At 49.9% G+C, this 14,659-nt stretch overlaps 1 protein-coding gene across 10 annotated transcripts in view; it reads left to right on the top strand.

Moving 5' to 3' along the window:
- Ciita (class II major histocompatibility complex transactivator) overlaps positions 1-14,659 on the top strand; it is a 51,363-nt gene that overhangs the window by 31,468 nt on the left and 5,236 nt on the right. For 7 of the 10 annotated variants that reach the window (XM_021235594.2, XM_021235593.2, XM_021235592.2 and 4 more), the window contains 6 exons: positions 799-2,440; positions 3,219-3,377; positions 4,462-4,533; positions 9,773-9,853; positions 10,431-10,523; positions 12,813-12,899. In XM_021235594.2, coding sequence (XP_021091253.1) covers positions 799-2,440; positions 3,219-3,377; positions 4,462-4,533; positions 9,773-9,853; positions 10,431-10,523; positions 12,813-12,899 — 2,134 coding nt within the window. Of the gene's footprint in view, positions 1-798; positions 2,441-3,218; positions 3,378-4,461; positions 4,534-9,772; positions 9,854-10,304; positions 10,524-12,812; positions 12,900-14,659 lie in introns of those variants that run through there. The other 3 variants (XM_040748100.1, XM_040748099.1, XM_040748101.1) reach the window with 3 other exon arrangements.

Here is a 14,659-nt window from a genome sequence, read left to right as displayed (position 1 = left end):
TCCCAATGGTCTCCTTTCTTCCACTAAAAACTCTTCTATTTTCATGCATATATGTATATATATATATATATGTCATATCTAGATCTACGTGTCAGTCTGTGTGTGTGTTTCCAAGCTCCAAATACGAAAGGAAATATGTGATATATGTATTTCTGAGCCTGGCTCATCTCACTTAACATGATGAGTCCACAAGCAGCCAGCTCCCCTTCCAAACCCCACAGGGATGAGTGGCCCAGGCTGGCGTGTGACTGAAGGGCCTGAGGAGCAGCTCAGTGGCAGAGCATGTTCCCCAGCAAACTTGACACCCTGGGTTTCATCCCAGTAAACACCCTCCCACACACACCACAGAGTAGCCAGATAAGAGTTGAATTTGAGGTTTTCCTGGGCTGCAAAGTAAGATTCTGAGTTAAGAAGCTACAAAAAAAAAAAAAAAAAAAAAAAAGGATTGGGAATGTAGCTCAGCTGGCAGATTGCTCACTTAGCATGAATAAAGCTATAAAGCTTAGGTTCAACCCCCAGGATCACAGCACTCAGGAGGTGAAAGCAGGAAGTTCAAGGTCATTCTCAGCTACTTAGTGAGTTCAAGGGAAGTCTGATATGAGCCCACGTCATGCAAATAAATAATTTAAAGGCAGAAATGAATGGATAAAAAGAGAAAATTAGTGGGTGTGGATGAATGAGCTAGCTGGTGGCTGGAAACTGTGATGGAAACACTGGTGAGGGGAGGCTCTGGACACCCTCCCCTTCCCCAGCCCCTCACCCTGTTAATGCACTCTGGTTCACCCTTGGCTTCTGTAGCGTCTGTGGAGCGGTTCCAGCACTCCCTGAAGGACAAGTACCAGGTGGAGCCCGAGAACCTGAGTGTTCCCATGGTAGCGGTGGAGCTGGTGCGGGCCAGGTTGGAAAGAGGCAGCAACAAGAGCCAGGAAAGAGAGCTAGCCACTCCAGACTGGACAGAACGCCAGCTAGCCCGTGGTGGCCTGGATCAGGTGCTTCAGGCTGTTGTCGATCGCCGGCGACCACGAGAAACACAGGTGGTTGCTGTGCTGGGCAAGGCTGGCCAGGGCAAGAGCCACTGGGCCCGAACAGTGAGTCAGGCCTGGGCCCGTGGCCAGTTGCCACAATATGACTTTGTCTTCTATGTCCCTTGTCACTGCTTGGATCACCCAGGAGACACCTACCACCTGCAGGATCTGCTCTGTCCCCCAAGCCTGCAGCCACTGGTCATGGATGATGAGGTCTTAGGTCACATTGTGAGGCAACCAGACCGGGTCCTGCTCATTCTAGATGCTTTTGAGGAGCTGGAGGCCCAAGATGGCCTCCTGCATGGACCATGTGGACCTCTGCCCCCAGAGCCCTGCTCCTTCCGGGGACTGCTGGCTGGGCTTTTCCAGCGGAAGCTGCTACGCGGCTGTACCCTGCTTCTCACAGCCCGGCCCCGGGGCCGCTTGACTCAGAGCCTGAGCAAGGCGGATGCCATCTTTGAGGTACCCAGCTTCTCTACCAGACAGGCCCAGACCTACATGAGACACTACTTTGAAAACTCAGGGACAGCGGGGGACAAAGACAAGGCCCTGGGCCTCCTTGAGGGCCAACCTTTTCTCCTCACCCATAGTCATAGCCCTGCTCTGTGCCGGGCCGTGTGCCAGCTCTCCAAGGCCCTGCTGGAACAGGGCACAGAGACGCAGCTGCCTTGTACACTTACAGGACTCTATGTCGGCCTGCTAGGCCCTGCAGTCCGAGACAGTCCTCCAGGGGCCTTAACTGAGCTGGCCAAGCTGGCCTGGGAGCTGGGTCGCAGGCACCAAAGCACCTTGCAAGGGACCCAGTTACTATCAGAGGAGGTGAGGACCTGGGCCGTGACCCAAGGCTTGGTGCATCCCACCATGGGCACCACAGAGACCCAGCTGGCCTTCTCCAGTTTTCTGCTGCAGTGTTTCCTGGGCGCCGTGTGGCTGGCACAGTGCAATGAAATCAGAGACAAAGAGTTGCCCCAGTACCTGGCCTTGACCCCAAGGAAGAAGAGACCCTATGACAACTGGCTGGAGGGTGTACCACGCTTTCTGACTGGGTTGGTTTTCCAGCCTCGAGCCCACTGCCTGGGAGCTCTGATGGAGCCTGCAGTGGCAGACAGAAAACGCAAGGTTCTTACCAGGTACCTGAAACGCCTGAAGCTGGGGTCGCTGCGGGCTGGGCGACTGCTGGAGCTCCTGCATTGTGCCCATGAGACACAGGAACCTGGGATTTGGGAGCACGTGGTACACCAGCTCCCTGGGCACCTCTCTTTCCTGGGCACCCGGCTCACACCCCCAGATGTGCACGTGCTGGGCAGGGCCCTAGAGACGGCAAGCCAGGACTTCTCCCTGGACCTTCGTCAAACTGGCATTGAGCCCTCTGGACTGGGGAACCTCGTGGGACTCAGCTGTGTCACCAGTTTCAGGTGTGGGCAGGACACAGGGTAGGCGTGGACTGTAGCTCTGGGGGCCCCTGTTCCACAAGCACAGCGTCAGGTGGGACAGAACAGTCCCCTCCAATTTTAAGATGATAATACTGAGGGTCAGAGAAAGTAACTGTTGCCACACAGCCCGGAGCGGGAGTGTCATTCTTCTAACCAGTGTTTGAATGCCTGCCGTGTGCCAGGCACTGGAACGCATCTAGAATCTCAGTATAACCCGGGTCCAGATTGTTTCTGTCCTTCAGTTGCCGCCATTTTCTCATGTTCGAAGACATGGACTCCCTTTGTGTCTCTGCCCCCGGGCTCCTCTTGTCACTGCTCTTTGTATTCAGGCAGGAGCGTAACCTTCCCAGAGCTCAGGCTCCAGTGGTGCTTGCAGCCCTGCAGGAACACCCTGTACCTCAGGATGGGGGCTCTAAACTCATTCATTCGACTCACTCAAGTCCATTTTGCAGTTTGCTTGAGCATTTCAGGGCATCTCTAGAAAAACTTCCTCCCACATTCCTGCTAGACAGATTTTACTCAAGTTATAAGGTCTGCCACAGGTATGCCCAGAATCTAGCACTGACCTTCCTGGCAGCCAGAGAAAAATTGTGCCTTTTCAAGAAAGGGAAAGCAATAAAGGCAGATGAGGTCCTGGGAGGTGGAGATCAAGCTAAGAAAGGGAAAGATCTGAGGAGGTGGGAGGTCCCTTCGTGGAGCAACACCCCCACTGCAATCCAGCCTGGCCACTGTGCCTGGCTCTGAGGCCCTCCCTCCACAGGGCCGCCTTGAGCGACACAATGGTGCTGTGGGAATCCCTCCGGCATCAGGGAGAGCCCCAGTTACTCCAGGCAGCAGAGGAGAAGTTCACCCTTGAGCCGTTCAAGGCCAAGTCTCCAAAGGATGTGGAAGACCTGGACAGCCTTGTGCAGACCCAGAGGTGAGGAGGAGAGGAGCACGAGGTGGCTTTAGGCTCTGCAGGCTGCTTACGTCTGTCACATGCATGTCCTGTCCTCAGAGCTGCCCTCTGCTGCAGCTCCAGCCAGGCAGGGACCCCGATTTTGCCCTTTGCTCCATTCTAAGCCTAATACCCTGTACTAGGTCCTTCACTAAAGCCATGGAGACATCACTGGCCAGGGGTTAACAAGGATCTCTTCAGCATCTGCCAGCTGAAGGGACCCTCGCAGCCCCTCGGGAAGTCCAGACCCATAACAGAGCGAAGGTGCAGAGGACAAAGAATTGTGGCTGAGTGCTACCCCCTCTCTCTCCCCCCTCCCTCTCCTCCTCCTCCCTGGACCTCACACATGCTATTCAAGTACTCTACCACTGAGTTACATCCCCACATTTAGTTTTTATTTAGAGACAGGGTTTTACTAAGTTGTTCAGGCTGGCCTTGAATTGTATATGTAGTTGAAGCTGGCCTCCAATTTTTCATTCTCCTCCCTCATCCACTCAAATAGCTGGTAAAATAAGCTTATGCCACTCTGCCTGACTCTAAGGTTGTTCTTTTTAAATATTGTGTTTATTATTTATTTACATGTACATATGTGTATGTCTGTATATGTGCATGTATCTGAGGTTAAGGCTATCCCCTGGAGCTGAAGTTACAAGCAGTTGTAAACTGCTTGATGTGCTGGGAATTGAACTTTGGTCCTCTGCAAGAATAGTATATGCTCTTATCCACTGAACCGTCTCTCCAACTCCCCACCAAGGTTGTTCTTTGTTTAAGTGTTTTATTTTTAGTTATGTATGTGTATGTGTGTCTGAGTGCAGTGCCTGTGGAGGCCAAAAGAGGGCATCAAGCCCCCTTAGAGCTGGAGTAACAGGCAGTTAGGAGCCAAACTCTTGTTCTCCACAAGAGCAGTAGAAATTCAACCACTGAGCTATCTCTCCAGCCCCCAAAAGTTGCTTTTTTCAGTGGAGGGTCAACAACAGCTCTCAAGGAAGCAGCCCTGGGGGCAGAATGCGGGCACTGGGGTATACCGGTGGGCCTACACCTACTTACCAAAGCCCTTTCTCTGTAGGCTAAGAAACCCCTCAGAGGATGCAGCTCTGGATCTTCCTGCCATCCGGGATCTTAAGAAGCTAGAGTTTGCGTAAGTGAAGGATGGGCAATTGCCTCAGTGACCCAAGGTTGTTTCTGGTGTCTTAGTTGATCCTGGGCCAGAGGCATGGTGAGCAGGAAGGGAGAACTGGATAATTCTTGCTCTCTCACTTACCACTGAGAAAAAAGCTCCCACCTGCTGGGTGTGACCTGTCTGGATGAAAGCAGGAGATGCTCAGAACAGCAGAGAACTGACCCATTTTCAGGACAACACACACACACCTCCCCACCTCACCCTACATACTCACATGCACACATATAACACACACATATGCCTTACATATACACACACACACTCACTCACATGGACACTCACACATGCATGCAAAACATATACATATGCACACATGTGCACACATATACACAGAAGCTCATGCTTATTCACTCATCAAAAAGCTCTTTGAGAAGCAGAGACTGTGGTCCACGATGAACATGTGCCAGCAAGTTCCCTTGCAGGGTGGGCTAGGGAACTTCCTGGAGGAGGTGATATCATCACAGAAACTTGAGAAATAGGGAATAAGCTCACAGGGATGGAGAGGAAGTGCAACATGGAGCCACGGGCCCAGTGTGCCCCAGACCATGACCTCACACAGAAGGGTGTCCCCAGGACCTCAGTTTGGGTCCTCCTCCTGCTGAGCTAGGAATTGCACCTTGCTCCTGTGCCTGGGCTGACCACTGCCCTGGCCACACAGACTCCTCCAGGGGAATGCACAGCCTGGCCACTGCTCTCTGAACTCAGGTGTCCTTACCACCTACAGGGACAGGGCCCAGCCTGAATGCTGAGTAGACTTACTAGGGTTCCCAGTCTTATGCCTGCTCAGACCCTACCCTGCCTCATACTTGCTTCTCTGGGTCTTCCCTTAGTTAGAAGGATCCTTCTTGAGAAATGTGGATATGTAACTCCAGTGGCTTAGGGTCCAGCTTGCCTAGGACTGATCTGGCTAGGCACTGAGAATTTTGCATTCTTAGGAACCACTCCCTCTCAGCAAACTGGGACAGTTGGTCCCCTAGCCCGTGCAGCCAGGCCTGGGAGCTACCTCCCTGAGCAGTGCCACCAGGGTAGAAGGAACAGATGATGGGGCACCGTAGGTTCTAGGAAATCTTGGGTATCTGGGTTATGCTGGGGAGTTGCCCCCAGAACATGAGCCATGAAGAGCCCTGGATGTTGTATTTGGGTCTGGCTGTCTGAACAGCTCTTCCCCACAATGCTGGGATCAAGCCCAGGACCTTGTACATACTAGACAAGCACTCCACCACTGAGCTGTATCACCAACTCACTTTTTGCTTGTTTGATTATTTGTTATAGAGTTTCATGTATTCCAGGCTGACTTCAGACTTGCTATATAGCCAAGCCAAGCTGTATAACCTTGAACTTCTAAGCCTCCTTCCTCTACCTCCCAAATGCTGAGGTTATAGGCACACTCCACCACAAAAGCTTATGCAGTACAAAGAATAGAACCCAGGGCTTCTGTGTGTGCTAGGCAAGAATTCTACCAATTTAGCTACATTTCTAGCCTGTGTGTTTCTTATTTTGAAAGGGGGTTTTAATATTTAGCCCAGTCTAGCCTTGAACTTCTGTTCCCCCTTGCATCAGCCCCACCAAGCACCCAGGATTGCAGGCATGCTCTACCAGTGCTTTAACAACAATTTCCAACTGCAAAGTGTTTTCATTCCATTATCAAAGGTGGAGGGAGGAGGACACCGATGTCATCTCTCATTTACAAATGGGCATATGAGATCTGAGAAACTGGCATGGTTTCTTCAAAGTCATAAGCACCAGGTTAGCCTACCTAGCTGACTAACAAGCTCTGTCAGTGTTTGGTCCCATTAGAGATGAGATCTGCCCAACCAGGTCTGGTGGCACACACCTGTAACACCAGCCCTTGGGAAGTTAAGATGGGAAGATAACAAGTCCAAGGCCACTCAGGGCTACACAGGAAAGCCTTGTCTCAAAGATCCTCCATGCCTTTGATAGAGTTGCCCAGAAGATAGTCAGTGGACATATTTGGAAACTGAGGCTAGGTGATGTAAATGATTTGCCTGTAGTCCCACATGGTCACCCACTCTCTGCCAGCTACCCTGCACCCCACAGATAGCTAAGTCCCTCTTGTTTTCAACAGGACATAAGATGCCAAATTTGTACAGAGGTAAAAATATTGCTGAAAAGAGGAAATGTCTGAAGACAGCCACAGGGTGCTTTCTGGCTTTGAATTATTTTCAGTTTAAAAAGCCCCTCCCTGGAGGTCGGAACTGCGCTCTGGGTACCGGAGGCTGCAGAGTGGAACAGACTAGAGCTAAACCAGCAGCCACCTACAGGCTGGAAGCCCTGAGACGATTCTGAGGAAGAAAGGAAGGAAACAAAGGACTATTTTGGGGTGTCTAGTGTAACCACCTCCATGTTCCCCACCCTGCAGGCCTCTTCTGCTGTCTGATCAGTCCAGATGAGAACCCCCACATGTATGCGAGGTGGGGGTGGAGACATGTATCTCAGTGGCCAGCATACTTCCTAGTACGCTACACATGAAGCCCCGGTTCAATGCCCAGCTCTACCTACATGGCATGGTGGCACTCACCTGCTGTCCCTTTTGAAAGTAGAGGCAGGAAAGCAAGAGGCTTAGGATTGCCTGACGCAGCAAGTTGGAGGCCTAGGCTAGAGAGCTTATCAAAATAAAGTCAAATTAAATTAAATTTTAAAAGGCCCGGGTTCATCATCACCTCACCACCCATTCTCCCTTCTCTCCTCTCCATTTCTTCCTTACTCCCTTCCTATCCTCTGCTCCTTCTTCCGTCTTTCAGGTTGGATCTGAAATGAGATCCAGTCCCAGGCCTTCGCTGTGGCCGTGCCTCTGCCCTGAATGCTCTTCCTGACACAGCAGGCTCATCTTCTTTTTTAAAACTTGTATCATTTGTTTGCTTATATATCTAGGTATATGTATGTCCAAGCCTGCCATGGTGTGCCTGTGGCGGTCAAAGGACACTTTGCAAGAGTTGGTTCTCTCTACCATGCAAGTCTCAGGGATCAAATTCAGGTTGCCAGCCTGAGTGTAAACATCTTGACCCGCTGACTGTGTATCTCAGGGTTCTGAGGCCCTTTCTGAACTTCCACACCATGAGTTTGTCCATAGCATCCTTTACCTCTCAGTCCGACCATGAGCTAATTGCTTTGATAATCTGTCTCCCCTCAATGCCAGCTCTATGAAAATGGGAACTTCTGTTTGCTCAGGGCTTTCTTGCCTTGCTTGCTCTGGTACCTGGAAGACAAGTAGTGAGATGAGGTGATGGAGAATGAAGTGATGATGACGGTCTTTCTCTTTCTGACCACCTCCTGCAAACCGGGGCTAAGTACTGAAGGACCCAAGATCCAAAGGCGAAGGAAGGGACCACACCGGCCCCCAGCACAAGGCTGAGCCCAGCTCTGATCGCTTGATCGCTGGCCTTTCCCCAAAGCTTGAGGTTGCCGAGTTTGGGTCCCAGACATGGAGGAAATTCCAGAATGAATTTAAGTTGACTATGTGCAGTAATCTTTTGCTTTTCAGTAATTATGTTCATTTAAACAAACAAATCTTAAGTGTTAGTGTGCCTGTCAGCTAGTACTCAGGTACTCAGGGAGCTGAGGCAGGAGGTTGATGAGTTCAAGGCCAGCCTGGGCTAGAGAGAGAGAGAGAGAGAGACTAAAAAAGGAATCATAATTTTATCAGACAACGACTATTTCAAACAAATGCATGCCAGTGACACGACCAAGCTGAGCCCGCATGTCAGGAGGAAAGAACACCTGCAGTTGTGTTGATCCTTACACGTGTGGCATGACACTTGTGTGCATGCACATAATGAATAAATAAGTAAGCGAATTAATTAATTCTTTAACTAACTAAACAAATTTAAGTCTAGGGGCTAGGAAGATGGCTTAGGAGTTAAGAGTACTTGCTCCTTTTACAGGGACCCAAGTTCAGTTCCCACATCGAGCAGCTCACCACAGCCTATAACTCCAGCTCCAGTGTCTTCAAAGTCCCCTGGCTCCCACAGCCTCCCTCCCCCCACCTCACATGTGACATACAGTATACAGACCTTTATACTGACATAAAAAATTTAAAGGTTCAAAAATGCAATTTCAGACTAAAAATTAGTTTTTATTTACATTTTTATAAATTTAACTAATATATAGAATAAAGTCCTTTATACTGGATGTATCTAGTCATACCATGATCACTGTGCTGTCCTTATCTAAGGACTTGAAATCTAGTCAATCAGGCTGTGTGAACTTGTGTGAGTTCCCTAACTTCTCTGTGCCTTAGCTTCCTAATCTGTATAATGGGGGTAAGAAGACCCTCAGTTCAGAACTGAGATAACAGGCTTAAAATGTGCCTAGTGCTGGAGAACTGGTTCTCTCTTTCTGTTCTTTTACTCTCACTCTTTTTGAGGCTGGCCTCAAACTGTCTACTTAGTCGAGGATCCTCCCGCCATGTCTCCTAAGTACTTCACCAGCTGGACTGTCTCCCCAGCCCCCACCCAATGGCTTCTCTGTGTAATTAAAAAGCAAAGAAAAGGTCTGGAGAGACAGATAGAGTAGGAGGGCCTGAGTTTTGGGTCCCTGAACCCAGAGAAAAGTCTAGTGTGACAGCATGGATCCTAGTACCAGGGGAGAGAAGAATTTCCCAGTGTGCTGAATAGGGGAGTTGAAGGTTTGGTGAGACCCTGTCTCAAAAAAACAAAAAAGAAAGAAAGAAAGATTAAAAAAGAAAATTAGAAATAAATTGAAGAAGACCCTAACCCTGACCTCTGACCTCTACACTTATGCACATGAACAAAGACACACACACGCATGCATACACACACACGGGGTAGGGGTGGGGCATAGCTATTTAATAATGCAAAAACAAGCTGGGCAGTGGGGAGCACACCTTTAACCCCAGCAGAAACAGGCAGATCTGTGAGTTCACAGCTAGTCTGGTCTACAGAACGAGTTCCAGAACAGCCAGGGCCATGGCTGGCATTGAGGGAGAACATCCCAGGGTAAGGGTGAGTATGTGTGCACATCAGCAGGAATGAGAGCTGGCTTGCTGCTTAAAGTAGAAGGGGGTGCCAGTAGGCTTCTCAGTGGTCCTAAGCAGGGGCACTGGCCGCCCAGTTGGTAGGGATAAGAAGCTGGGGAGGCAGGGAAGGGGCCTCAGACTGTTCTGGCCTGCACGCCACTGTGGCTGTTTCAGTGTTTGACCTCTGCCATTGCTTCCTAGGTTGGGCCCGGTCCTGGGCCCCCAGGCTTTCCCCACACTGGTAAAAATCCTTCCAGCATTTTCGTCCCTGCAGCACCTAGAGTGAGTTACATACCCTGCCCCCCCCCCCCCCCCACTCTGCTCTCTGACAAGCCCAGACTTTTTCTCCAGGTCACATGGGGAGTCTTTCTCATTGTTTCTTTCTCCCTCTGCTCCCCACTACTTTCTCCACGGGGGAACCATGTGGGACCCAAATGACCTCATTATGGGCACTTGTGACACCTAGTACAGGAAAGGGACAGAGGACGGGAATCCCCAGATTAAAAAAAAAAAAAAAAAGGTTTGGAGTTACTTTGCAAGCTTGAATTTTTTTTCCCCACACAGCCCCCCTTCACTGCTCTTAGCAACCCCAAGGGGCAGACAGGTGGGAGCAGGAAGCTGCTCAGTAAGAGGTTAGGGTAACTGACAAGCTCAGGGAGCTCCTACAAAGACAAGCTGAAGTTCTAGTCCATGGTGCTAGCTGTAGCCCTGACCAGCTGAATGGCGCCTCCAGGTGGTGCAGGCCAGTTCCCATAGACTCAGAGTGAAGCTGGTGTGGCCGTACTAGAGGAGGACCAGGGCCGGAGGTGGCTGATCTGGGACCTGAGGGCCAATGACCACCATTTGATCCCATCCGCAGCCTGGACTCACTTAGTGAGAACAAGATCGGGGACGAGGGTGTGTCGCGGCTCGCAGCCACCTTTACACAGCTCAAGGTCCTGGAGACACTCAAGTAAGTACAATGGGCCTGCCTCCCCCATGGCTTCAGTGTTTGTCATCTGAACACTGCCATTCACCCATTCTGTTCTGGGTCATCACACACTCTCCTCTTCAGCCATTGATCATCCATTCTTCCTCGTGGGGCGTGTGTGTGTGTGTGTGTGTGTGTGTGTGTGTGTGTGTGTGTGTGTGGTGTCGGGAGACCACCTCAGCAACACCACCCATCTCTTCTAAGACAGGGTCTCTCTGTGGCTTGGAACTTACCAGTTATGCCGGGTTAGCCAGTCAGTGAACCCTAGAGTTCCAGTCTCCACCTCACCCATGCTGGGATTACAAGCATGCACCACCATGCCTAGATTTCTATGTGGGTTCTGGCAATCTGTCTTCATGCTTTCAAGACAAGCACTTTAACAATCTGTTTCTCCAGCCCTCATTTATTGGATTAGTGAACTAAGACTTAAAGAACCCTTGCTTTCACAGACAACAGTGGAGACCCAAAAGGTTCTGCTCCCAGACCTCAGGCATCTTCAAATACAATAAACGACAAGCAAACAAATAAATTGATCATAATTATAATACAGTAAGCTGAGACAGTATGATGACCATGGGTTTAAGGCCAGCCTGGCGAACCAGTCTCAAAAAAATAACAAGTGGGGGAAGGCTGGCAGGATAACTTAGCTAGTGAAGGTGGCTGCTGCCAAGCTGACAATCTGAGGCCCATCCTCAGGACCCACGTGGAAGAAGAAAAGAGCTGACTCTAGCATATGATCCTCTGACCTCCACACACACTACAAAAGAGAAAGAGGAAAAATGCATTAAAGTAAAATACACCCTAATAAAAGCTTAATGAGTGAAAATTACACTGGGATGTTGGAAGGGAAGGATCTTGAGTTTAAGGCCAGCCTGGGCTACAAAAGATGACACAGAGGGGGAAGGCACCTCCAAGTTTTACATCTGGAGACCTGAGCTTGGTCTCCAGAACTCATGTAAAAGTGTGTCAGTGCAAAAACACTGCTCTTATCCTAAAAGCACTTGAGAGTTTATCTGGGAGTCATTTTGAGTGGCCAGGTCTCAGGAACTCAGATTTAGATTACCTCAAATTCCATGTTCCAACATGGAAGCAGTTCCACAAAGTTTTACAGAACAAAGGAAGTCATAAATTAAGGCAAGGGCCGGGCGTTGGTGGCGCACGCCTTTAATCCCAGCACTCGGGAGGCAGAGGCAGGTGGATCTTTGTGAGTTTGAGGCCAGCCTGGTCTACAGAGCAAGTTCCAGGACAGCCAGGGCTATATACAGAGAAACTTTGACTCAAAACAACACAACACAAACAAACAAAAAACATTGGTGGGTATATCAGAGAGGCAGGGACATTAAGATAAGGGAAGCTTTTCTCTAGGCCCAAGATGTCTGATAAGAGGCTTAGGTTTTGGGTTGGTGGAGGCTAGTGGTCTGTTAAGTTAATAGATTCCAAGAGGCCTCTATCTATCAGCCACAGAATGTTTGTTCTGCCACAGAGGTGAGCAAGGAGTGGCTGTTCCCACGCTTTCCCACTGCCTCCCCACCACGGCAGCTCTGGTCCGTCATCAGTCTCTGCAGACACAGCTTCTCTCCAGGAGCTCTCACTCACAACTGCACAGAGTTGTCCTCTGCCACGAGTGCACTATGGCAGCACACCCCTCCACACACACACAACAGTGATAACGAGTTTTAAATTTAAAAGCTCTGGGAGCGCAGCAAGGGTAGAGCACTTGTCTAGCATGCATAAGGCCCTTCATTCAGCTCCCACAACAAAACAAACAAGATAAAACTCCATGTTGTAAACCAAGTTAAGAAGCTTGAAATGTTCTGAAAGTTCATGTGGCAATCTCATTGATATACAGTGTAAATGTCTCCATAATTTACAATGGTCTAGGTATACTACAAGATGGATTTCCCTCTCTCCTCTCTCCCTCTCACCTTTCTATTCCTGGACATGTACACACTTATTGAGCGCCGACTGTGTGTAGTTAGAGGGCTGGAATACAGTCTGAGGGGAAAAGGTCACTATCGAATTAGAGAGCAGGAAGAGGAGGGGAGTGCTCTTTCTCTGACCCCACCACCCACTCTCTCTGTAACAAAACTTATCTGTAAGTGGCTCCTGTGGGTCCATCTGTATGACCAATGACCTTCCCCGAGGCTGGCTATCACCGGTCTGTGGCTACAGGTCACCTGTGAGGTAGTGCATTTCTAGACTCATGATGGAGGCCAATGGGAAAGGGAGAGCCTTCCACTCCTGAACTGTTTCCTCCCTGTGTCCCCGTAGCCTGTCCCAGAACAGCATCACCGATGTGGGTGCCTGCAAGCTTGCAGAAGCCCTGCCGGCCCTAGCCAAGTCCCTCCTAAGGCTGAGGTGAGTGGGGTGTTCCACTGAGTGGGCTGGCGAGATGGGGGACAGGAAGATGGTCCCTTCTTGCTGGCTGCAAGGTCTTTGTGTCACCAGGCGGTTTACTGGCCTGGAATGAGTTGAATATCACCAGAACATTGGGGAAAGTTGCTTACTTGTTCCAAGCATCTATTTCCTCATCTGGATATTAAGAATTGTGTCAGTGGATCACATGTAGTACCCCAGTCTGTCTCTAGTGGGCAGCGGCTGGCTGTCCCTTATCCATCTACTGCAGGAGAGCTGGACTGGAGCCCTGCTGTGCTGGCTTCTGAGTGGTCCTTCACCCTTCCAGCCTGTGCTTACACTGCCACCTCCTGGTGGGCCTCAGTGTAGCAGCTCCAACTTTTCAGCAGTCTTTGGTGAGGTGTTAGAGATGGGAATTGAACTTGAACCAGAGTTCCAGGCATTCAGCTCACCACTAGCAGCTCTTTGCTAACCACCTGGGAAAGAATTCCTTCCCCCAAGTCATGTTCTAGGAAAGGCGACTTCTGTCCATCTCTACTGAGGCAGCAACTCCTACATCCTTCCAACCAGGTCCTCTATGCGGATGATCAGGCTGTCCACTGCACACAGTTCATAGTGCACATACACTTGGTGCCAGCCTAACTCCCTAAAGTTGTGCTAAGTGTACATTATTCCCTAACTTAAACCATGGGATGTCCTTGATTTCCAGTTGCATGCTATGACAGAGAGCACAGACATAAGGTATTTTAAGACAGTGATTTATTATAGGAAGGGAACTGGCATGTCCCAGTAGAGTGTAATGGGAGCGTCACCCGATTATTTCCAAGAACAGGGGTGCTGTGACGTGGTGAGACATGGCCCTGTGTGGGAAAATAGAGATAAGAAGCTCTGTATAGCAGCAGGCACAATGGCCTCAAAGCAGGGAAGAGGATGAGTTTTCAGGGGCAGAGGGGTTCCTGAGGTGACTGAAGATTCCTCAGAATAGAGGGATAGGAGGTCAGGAAAGTCCAGATCACACAGGCAGGTGCTTGTGGGCCAGGCAGGCTCACTAATTACTACTGCCACTGTCACCAGAAACCTAACAAAGACAACAGAAGGGAGGGAGGGAGGGAGGGAGGGAGGGAGGGAGGGAGGGAGGAAGGGAGGGAGGGAGGAGGGGGAGAGGGAAGCGGAAGGAAGGAAGGGCTATTAGGGTTCACAGTATGAGGGTGTAGTCCATCATGGTGGAGACACATCACCTCTGTGGTCAAGAAGCAGAGAGCAATGATCAGCGGTGCTCAGCTCACTTTCTCCTTTTTTAACTTTTTTAAGCACTATGTTTTATTTTACGTGCACAGGTGTTATGTCTGTGCATACACCTGTGAGCCAAATGCAGCAGTACCTACAGAGGCCAGAAGAGGGTATGAGATCTCTTGGGACTTGAGTTGCAGATGGCTTATTGCTATCTCATAATACAGGATACATTCATTCCAACTTCAAAATCTCCAGAATCTTAGCAGTTTCCAGATTTTCTTCTTCCCATGGCCAACACAGATCACCCCTCCTGTGGTGACTCACATGGCTCTCAGTGGCTTCTGTGAATATGTCACACTGTGAGATCCTGGTTAACATTTAGTCCTCTGCATAAGTCAGCAAGAGCCCATCTGCTCTCCCTACAGTACCCCTGGGCACTGGGTGCTCTCCCATCCATTTTACAAATGAACAAGAGTGTGGGTAGGGGATCAAGTGAACTGCCAAGATAGAAAGAGGCATGTCTTTGAACC

Source organism: Mesocricetus auratus, unplaced genomic scaffold, assembly GCF_017639785.1.
Source record: "Mesocricetus auratus isolate SY011 unplaced genomic scaffold, BCM_Maur_2.0 Super-Scaffold_100007, whole genome shotgun sequence".
NCBI classification, from domain to species: Eukaryota; Metazoa; Chordata; class Mammalia; order Rodentia; family Cricetidae; genus Mesocricetus; species Mesocricetus auratus.
Note: the sequence above shows the minus strand (reverse complement) of the source record. Positions and strands in the feature narration are given on the sequence as shown.